The sequence below is a fragment of the Oppia nitens genome, unplaced genomic scaffold, assembly GCF_028296485.1.
Source record: "Oppia nitens isolate AA-2021 unplaced genomic scaffold, nextdenovo-longstitch-racon4-pilon3 scaffold1_pilon_pilon_pilon, whole genome shotgun sequence".
Classification (NCBI taxonomy): domain Eukaryota; kingdom Metazoa; phylum Arthropoda; class Arachnida; order Sarcoptiformes; family Oppiidae; genus Oppia; species Oppia nitens.
In genome coordinates this window covers 1,799,626-1,808,286 of record NW_026533199.1, presented here as the reverse complement: position 1 = coordinate 1,808,286, position 8,661 = coordinate 1,799,626, and the positions used below count along the sequence as shown (strand labels likewise).

Sequence of the window (8,661 nt, the reverse complement as noted above, 5' to 3'; positions counted from 1 at the left end):
GTCTTTACTCTATGTCTAATGTTTGTATTTGAAAGCTTAATTCAAATTTGCAACAATTCTATTAAACATTGTCTTTACTCTATGTCTAATGTTTGTATTTGAAAGCTTAATTCAAATTTGCAACAATTCTATTAAACATTGTCTTTACTCTATGTCTAATGTTTGTATTTGAAAGCTTAATTCAAATTTGCAACCATTCTAATAAACATTGTCTTTACTCTATGTCTAATGTTTGTATTTGAAAGCTTAATTCAAATTTGCAACCATTCTATTAAACATTGTCTTTACTCTATGTCTAATGTTTGTATTTGAAAGCTTAATTCAAATTTGCAACAATTCTATTAAACATTGTCTTTACTCTATGTCTAATGTTTGTATTTGAAAGCTTAATTCAAATTTGCAACAATTCTATTAAACATTGTCTTTACTCTATGTCTAATGTTTGTATTTGAAAGCTTAATTCAAATTTGCAACCATTCTAATAAACATTGTCTTTACTCTATGTCTAATGTTTGTATTTGAAAGCTTAATTCAAATTTGCAACCATTCTACTAAACATTGTCTTTACTCTATGTCTAATGTTTGTATTTGAAAGCTTAATTCAAATTTGCAACCATTCTAATAAACATTGTCTTTACTCTATGTCTAATGTTTGTATTTGAAAGCTTAATTCAAATTTGCAACAATTCTATTAAACATTGTCTTTACTCTATGTCTAATGTTTGTATTTGAAAGCTTAATTCAAATTTGCAACCATTCTATTAAACATTGTCTTTACTCTATGTCTAATGTTTGTATTTGAAAGCTTAATTCAAATTTGCAACAATTCTATTAAACATTGTCTTTACTCTATGTCTAATGTTTGTATTTGAAAGCTTAATTCAAATTTGCAACCATTCTACTAAACATTGTCTTTACTCTATGTCTAATGTTTGTATTTGAAAGCTTAATTCAAATTTGCAACCATTCTAATAAACATTGTCTTTACTCTATGTCTAATGTTTGTATTTGAAAGCTTAATTCAAATTTGCAACCATTCTAATAAACATTGTCTTTACTCTATGTCTAATGTTTGTATTTGAAAGCTTAATTCAAATTTGCAACCATTCTAATAAACATTGTCTTTACTCTATGTCTAATGTTTGTATTTGAAAGCTTAATTCAAATTTGCAACCATTCTAATAAACATTGTCTTTACTCTATGTCTAATGTTTGTATTTGAAAGCTTAATTCAAATTTGCAACCATTCTAATAAACATTGTCTTTACTCTATGTCTAATGTTTGTATTTGAAAGCTTAATTCAAATTTGCAACCATTCTAATAAACATTGTCTTTACTCTATGTCTAATGTTTGTATTTGAAAGCTTAATTCAAATTTGCAACCATTCTAATAAACATTGTCTTTACTCTATGTCTAATGTTTGTATTTGAAAGCTTAATTCAAATTTGCAATTCTACTAAACATTGTCTTTACTCTATGTCTAATGTTTGTATTTGAAAGCTTAATTCAAATTTGCAACCATTCTACTAAACATTGTCTTTACTCTATGTCTAATGTTTGTATTTGAAAGCTTAATTCAAATTTGCAACCATTCTACTAAACATTGTCTTTACTCTATGTCTAATGTTTGTATTTGAAAGCTTAATTCAAATTTGCAACCATTCTAATAAACATTGTCTTTACTCTATGTCTAATGTTTGTATTTGAAAGCTTAATTCAAATTTGCAACCATTCTATAAACATTGTCTTTACTCTATGTCTAATGTTTGTATTTGAAAGCTTAATTCAAATTTGCAACCATTCTAATAAACATTGTCTTTACTCTATGTCTAATGTTTGTATTTGAAAGCTTAATTCAAATTTGCAACCATTCTAATAAACATTGTCTTTACTCTATGTCTAATGTTTGTATTTGAAAGCTTAATTCAAATTTGCAACCATTCTAATAAACATTGTCTTTACTCTATGTCTAATGTTTGTATTTGAAAGCTTAATTCAAATTTGCAACCATTCTATTAAACATTGTCTTTACTCTATGTCTAATGTTTGTATTTGAAAGCTTAATTCAAATTTGCAACCATTCTAATAAACATTGTCTTTACTCTATGTCTAATGTTTGTATTTGAAAGCTTAATTCAAATTTGCAACCATTCTAATAAACATTGTCTTTACTCTATGTCTAATGTTTGTATTTGAAAGCTTAATTCAAATTTGCAACCATTCTAATAAACATTGTCTTTACTCTATGTCTAATGTTTGTATTTGAAAGCTTAATTCAAATTTGCAACCATTCTATTAAACATTGTCTTTACTCTATGTCTAATGTTTGTATTTGAAAGCTTAATTCAAATTTGCAACCATTCTAATAAACATTGTCTTTACTCTATGTCTAATGTTTGTATTTGAAAGCTTAATTCAAATTTGCAACCATTCTAATAAACATTGTCTTTACTCTATGTCTAATGTTTGTATTTGAAAGCTTAATTCAAATTTGCAACCATTCTACTAAACATTGTCTTTACTCTATGTCTAATGTTTGTATTTGAAAGCTTAATTCAAATTTGCAACCATTCTAATAAACATTGTCTTTACTCTATGTCTAATGTTTGTATTTGAAAGCTTAATTCAAATTTGCAACCATTCTAATAAACATTGTCTTTACTCTATGTCTAATGTTTGTATTTGAAAGCTTAATTCAAATTTGCAACCATTCTAATAAACATTGTCTTTACTCTATGTCTAATGTTTGTATTTGAAAGCTTAATTCAAATTTGCAACCATTCTAATAAACATTGTCTTTACTCTATGTCTAATGTTTGTATTTGAAAGCTTAATTCAAATTTGCAACCATTCTAATAAACATTGTCTTTACTCTATGTCTAATGTTTGTATTTGAAAGCTTAATTCAAATTTGCAACCATTCTATTAAACATTGTCTTTACTCTATGTCTAATGTTTGTATTTGAAAGCTTAATTCAAATTTGCAACCATTCTAATAAACATTGTCTTTACTCTATGTCTAATGTTTGTATTTGAAAGCTTAATTCAAATTTGCAACCATTCTAATAAACATTGTCTTTACTCTATGTCTAATGTTTGTATTTGAAAGCTTAATTCAAATTTGCAACCATTCTAATAAACATTGTCTTTACTCTATGTCTAATGTTTGTATTTGAAAGCTTAATTCAAATTTGCAACCATTCTATTAAACATTGTCTTTACTCTATGTCTAATGTTTGTATTTGAAAGCTTAATTCAAATTTGCAACCATTCTAATAAACATTGTCTTTACTCTATGTCTAATGTTTGTATTTGAAAGCTTAATTCAAATTTGCAACCATTCTAATAAACATTGTCTTTACTCTATGTCTAATGTTTGTATTTGAAAGCTTAATTCAAATTTGCAACCATTCTAATAAACATTGTCTTTACTCTATGTCTAATGTTTGTATTTGAAAGCTTAATTCAAATTTGCAACCATTCTAATAAACATTGTCTTTACTCTATGTCTAATGTTTGTATTTGAAAGCTTAATTCAAATTTGCAACCATTCTAATAAACATTGTCTTTACTCTATGTCTAATGTTTGTATTTGAAAGCTTAATTCAAATTTGCAACCATTCTAATAAACATTGTCTTTACTCTATGTCTAATGTTTGTATTTGAAAGCTTAATTCAAATTTGCAACCATTCTAATAAACATTGTCTTTACTCTATGTCTAATGTTTGTATTTGAAAGCTTAATTCAAATTTGCAACCATTCTAATAAACATTGTCTTTACTCTATGTCTAATGTTTGTATTTGAAAGCTTAATTCAAATTTGCAACCATTCTACTAAACATTGTCTTTACTCTATGTCTAATGTTTGTATTTGAAAGCTTAATTCAAATTTGCAACCATTCTACTAAACATTGTCTTTACTCTATGTCTAATGTTTGTATTTGAAAGCTTAATTCAAATTGCAACCATTCTACTAAACATTGTCTTTACTCTATGTCTAATGTTTGTATTTGAAAGCTTAATTCAAATTTGCAACCATTCTAATAAACATTGTCTTTACTCTATGTCTAATGTTTGTATTTGAAAGCTTAATTCAAATTTGCAACCATTCTACTAAACATTGTCTTTACTCTATGTCTAATGTTTGTATTTGAAAGCTTAATTCAAATTTGCAACCATTCTATTAAACATTGTCTTTACTCTATGTCTAATGTTTGTATTTGAAAGCTTAATTCAAATTTGCAACCATTCTACTAAACATTGTCTTTACTCTATGTCTAATGTTTGTATTTGAAAGCTTAATTCAAATTTGCAACCATTCTACTAAACATTGTCTTTACTCTATGTCTAATGTTTGTATTTGAAAGCTTAATTCAAATTTGCAACCATTCTAATAAACATTGTCTTTACTCTATGTCTAATGTTTGTATTTGAAAGCTTAATTCAAATTTGCAACCATTCTAATAAACATTGTCTTTACTCTATGTCTAATGTTTGTATTTGAAAGCTTAATTCAAATTTGCAACCATTCTATTAAACATTGTCTTTACTCTATGTCTAATGTTTGTATTTGAAAGCTTAATTCAAATTTGCAACCATTCTATTAAACATTGTCTTTACTCTATGTCTAATGTTTGTATTTGAAAGCTTAATTCAAATTTGCAACCATTATTTGAAAGCTTAATTCAAATTTGCAACAATTCTAGTAAACATTGTCTTTACTCTATGTCTAATGTTTGTATTTGAAAGCTTAATTCAAATTTGCAACCATTCTAATAAACATTGTCTTTACTCTATGTCTAATGTTTGTATTTGAAAGCTTAATTCAAATTGCAACCATTCTACTAAACATTGTCTTTACTCTATGTCTAATGTTTGTATTTGAAAGCTTAATTCAAATTTGCAACCATTCTAATAAACATTGTCTTTACTCTATGTCTAATGTTTGTATTTGAAAGCTTAATTCAAATTGCAACCATTCTACTAAACATTGTCTTTACTCTATGTCTAATGTTTGTATTTGAAAGCTTAATTCAAATTGCAACCATTCTACTAAACATTGTCTTTACTCTATGTCTAATGTTTGTATTTGAAAGCTTAATTCAAATTGCAACCATTCTAATAAACATTGTCTTTACTCTATGTCTAATGTTTGTATTTGAAAGCTTAATTCAAATTGCAACCATTCTAATAAACATTGTCTTTACTCTATGTCTAATGTTTGTATTTGAAAGCTTAATTCAAATTGCAACCATTCTACTAAACATTGTCTTTACTCTATGTCTAATGTTTGTATTTGAAAGCTTAATTCAAATTTGCAACCATTCTAATAAACATTGTCTTTACTCTATGTCTAATGTTTGTATTTGAAAGCTTAATTCAAATTTGCAACCATTCTAATAAACATTGTCTTTACTCTATGTCTAATGTTTGTATTTGAAAGCTTAATTCAAATTTGCAACCATTCTATTAAACATTGTCTTTACTCTATGTCTAATGTTTGTATTTGAAAGCTTAATTCAAATTTGCAACCATTCTAATAAACATTGTCTTTACTCTATGTCTAATGTTTGTATTTGAAAGCTTAATTCAAATTTGCAACCATTCTATTAAACATTGTCTTTACTCTATGTCTAATGTTTGTATTTGAAAGCTTAATTCAAATTTGCAACCATTCTAATAAACATTGTCTTTACTCTATGTCTAATGTTTGTATTTGAAAGCTTAATTCAAATTTGCAACCATTCTAATAAACATTGTCTTTACTCTATGTCTAATGTTTGTATTTGAAAGCTTAATTCAAATTTGCAACCATTCTAATAAACATTGTCTTTACTCTATGTCTAATGTTTGTATTTGAAAGCTTAATTCAAATTTGCAACCATTCTAATAAACATTGTCTTTACTCTATGTCTAATGTTTGTATTTGAAAGCTTAATTCAAATTTGCAACCATTCTAATAAACATTATCTTTACTCTATGTCTAATGTTTGTATTTGAAAGCTTAATTCAAATTTGCAACCATTCTAATAAACATTGTCTTTACTCTATGTCTAATGTTTGTATTTGAAAGCTTAATTCAAATTTGCAACCATTCTAATAAACATTGTCTTTACTCTATGTCTAATGTTTGTATTTGAAAGCTTAATTCAAATTTGCAACCATTCTAATAAACATTGTCTTTACTCTATGTCTAATGTTTGTATTTGAAAGCTTAATTCAAATTGCAACCATTCTACTAAACATTGTCTTTACTCTATGTCTAATGTTTGTATTTGAAAGCTTAATTCAAATTGCAACCATTCTACTAAACATTGTCTTTACTCTATGTCTAATGTTTGTATTTGAAAGCTTAATTCAAATTGCAACCATTCTACTAAACATTGTCTTTACTCTATGTCTAATGTTTGTATTTGATAGCTTAATTCAAATTTGCAACCATTCTAATAAACATTGTCTTTACTCTATGTCTAATGTTTGTATTTGAAAGCTTAATTCAAATTTGCAACCATTCTACTAAACATTGTCTTTACTCTATGTCTAATGTTTGTATTTGAAAGCTTAATTCAAATTTGCAACCATTCTATTAAACATTGTCTTTACTCTATGTCTAATGTTTGTATTTGAAAGCTTAATTCAAATTGCAACCATTCTACTAAACATTGTCTTTACTCTATGTCTAATGTTTGTATTTGAAAGCTTAATTCAAATTTGCAACCATTCTAATAAACATTGTCTTTACTCTATGTCTAATGTTTGTATTTGAAAGCTTAATTCAAATTTGCAACCATTCTACTAAACATTGTCTTTACTCTATGTCTAATGTTTGTATTTGAAAGCTTAATTCAAATTTGCAACCATTCTATTAAACATTGTCTTTACTCTATGTCTAATGTTTGTATTTGAAAGCTTAATTCAAATTTGCAACCATTCTAATAAACATTGTCTTTACTCTATGTCTAATGTTTGTATTTGAAAGCTTAATTCAAATTTGCAACCATTCTAATAAACATTGTCTTTACTCTATGTCTAATGTTTGTATTTGAAAGCTTAATTCAAATTTGCAACCATTCTACTAAACATTGTCTTTACTCTATGTCTAATGTTTGTATTTGAAAGCTTAATTCAAATTTGCAACCATTCTAATAAACATTGTCTTTACTCTATGTCTAATGTTTGTATTTGAAAGCTTAATTCAAATTATTTACAATAATTATTATTACGTTTTTAATTATTACGTAAATAATTTTAATTTAATAAATACAAAATAAATAGATAAAATATACTGTTTATAATATACTTTATATTAAGGTTATAATAAGCAAAAAATAATAATGTTTAACAATAAATGACATATTTGTAAAATATTTATACGTTTACAGTATTTTTACATATTATAAATCGCTTATCTGGAGAATTAAAAAACATTTAACGTTAAGTTTATATTTTATTTCTATTTTAATTCAAAATTAATTATTTACATCATTTTATTATTAATTATAAGACTAGATGTAGTCCTCCGTCACATATTAGTACTTCACCGGTAATATAGGAAGCATTGGCCAGAAAATAGACGGCTTCGGCAATCTCTTGTGGCGAACCCATACGTCTCATTGGAATCAGATCTTCGGGTTTCGGATTTATTATTATATTGGATGTCATATCAGTTTTGACAAAACCTTTAATTAAATCAAATATTAATTTAATTATTAATTAGTATATAATTTACGGGTATTTATACTGTATATATAATACCGGGTGCTATTAGATTAACAGTAACACCGATCGGTGCCACCTCTTTGGCCAACGATTTGGTAAACCCGACGAGTCCAGCCTTTGAGGCCGAGTATATGGTTTGTCCTCTATTACCGGTCAGTCCTACAACACTACCTATTTATAGAGTAAATCATTTTAAATATACAATAAAACAGAGACCACAGAAACAGATGCCTAACCAATGTTAACAATGGATCCCTTTTTATGTCTAACCATTCGTCTTAAAACTGATTTACACATAAATATGGTTCCCTTGAGATTGGTTTCAATAATGTCATCGACAACATCTTCAGTGGTACTCATTAGTAGTTTATCCCGATTAACGGCCGCCGCATTCACCAACACTTCAACGGCGCCTAAACTCTGGTCTAAACTTTTGACAAAATTGTCAATGGATTCGGGTCTCGATATGTCACAGACTTGTCCACTGACAACAACACTGTTGTTGTTCTGTTCAGACCATTGTCTCAATTGATTTACACTTTTGTTAACATTATCTTCATTTTTCGAGACAATAGTGATATTGTAACCACTTTTCTAATATCAGATGAAATACAGACGTCTGATAAAGATGTTATTAAAAAAATAATAATAATAAAAGACAAAGAGTTAGTCATTCATACCGCAAATCTTTGGGCCACCGAATAGCCGATACCTCGGGAGCCGCCGATTATCAGCGCCTGTCTTAAGGCACTCATCAGTGAACTACTTCTTCAGCTGTAATTTTGCTGATCAATTGATTTCAAACTTCAAAACTTGAATTAAAATTTATATAAATATCAACACATGTCTGACGTCATCGATGGTAATGCCATCTGTGGTCGTCGTCTCAGTCAAGTGTCTATCAGTTTATACAAACACTTCAAATGTATTGAATGAATG

At 26.9% G+C, this 8,661-nt stretch overlaps 1 protein-coding gene across 1 annotated transcript; it reads right to left on the bottom strand.

Annotated features, from left to right (window-relative positions):
- Positions 1–7,500: 7,500 nt before the first annotated feature.
- On the bottom strand, positions 7,501–8,560 carry LOC128952800 (3-oxoacyl-[acyl-carrier-protein] reductase-like). Its single transcript, XM_054298244.1, has 4 exons — positions 8,403–8,560; positions 7,959–8,316; positions 7,759–7,893; positions 7,501–7,682 (listed from the first exon to the last, which is right to left on the bottom strand). Exons 1-4 carry the CDS (start codon positions 8,475–8,477, stop codon positions 7,501–7,503), a joined length of 750 nt encoding a protein of 249 aa, XP_054154219.1. The 5' UTR covers positions 8,478–8,560.
- Positions 8,561–8,661: the final 101 nt, after the last annotated feature.

What these genes read in the sequence shown, in the direction of transcription:
- LOC128952800 (XM_054298244.1), bottom strand. Translation starts at nt 8,477, where the DNA reads ATGAGTGCCTTAAGACAGGCGCTGATAATCGGCGGCTCCCGAGGTATC. An exon ending in CGGTGGCCCAAAGATTTGCG is followed by an intron (nt 8,317 to 8,402) that starts GTATGAATGACT and finishes ATCTGATATTAG; the next exon opens with AAAAGTGGTTACAATATCAC. An exon ending in GGGATCCATTGTTAACATTG is followed by an intron (nt 7,894 to 7,958) that starts GTTAGGCATCTG and finishes CTCTATAAATAG; the next exon opens with GTAGTGTTGTAGGACTGACC.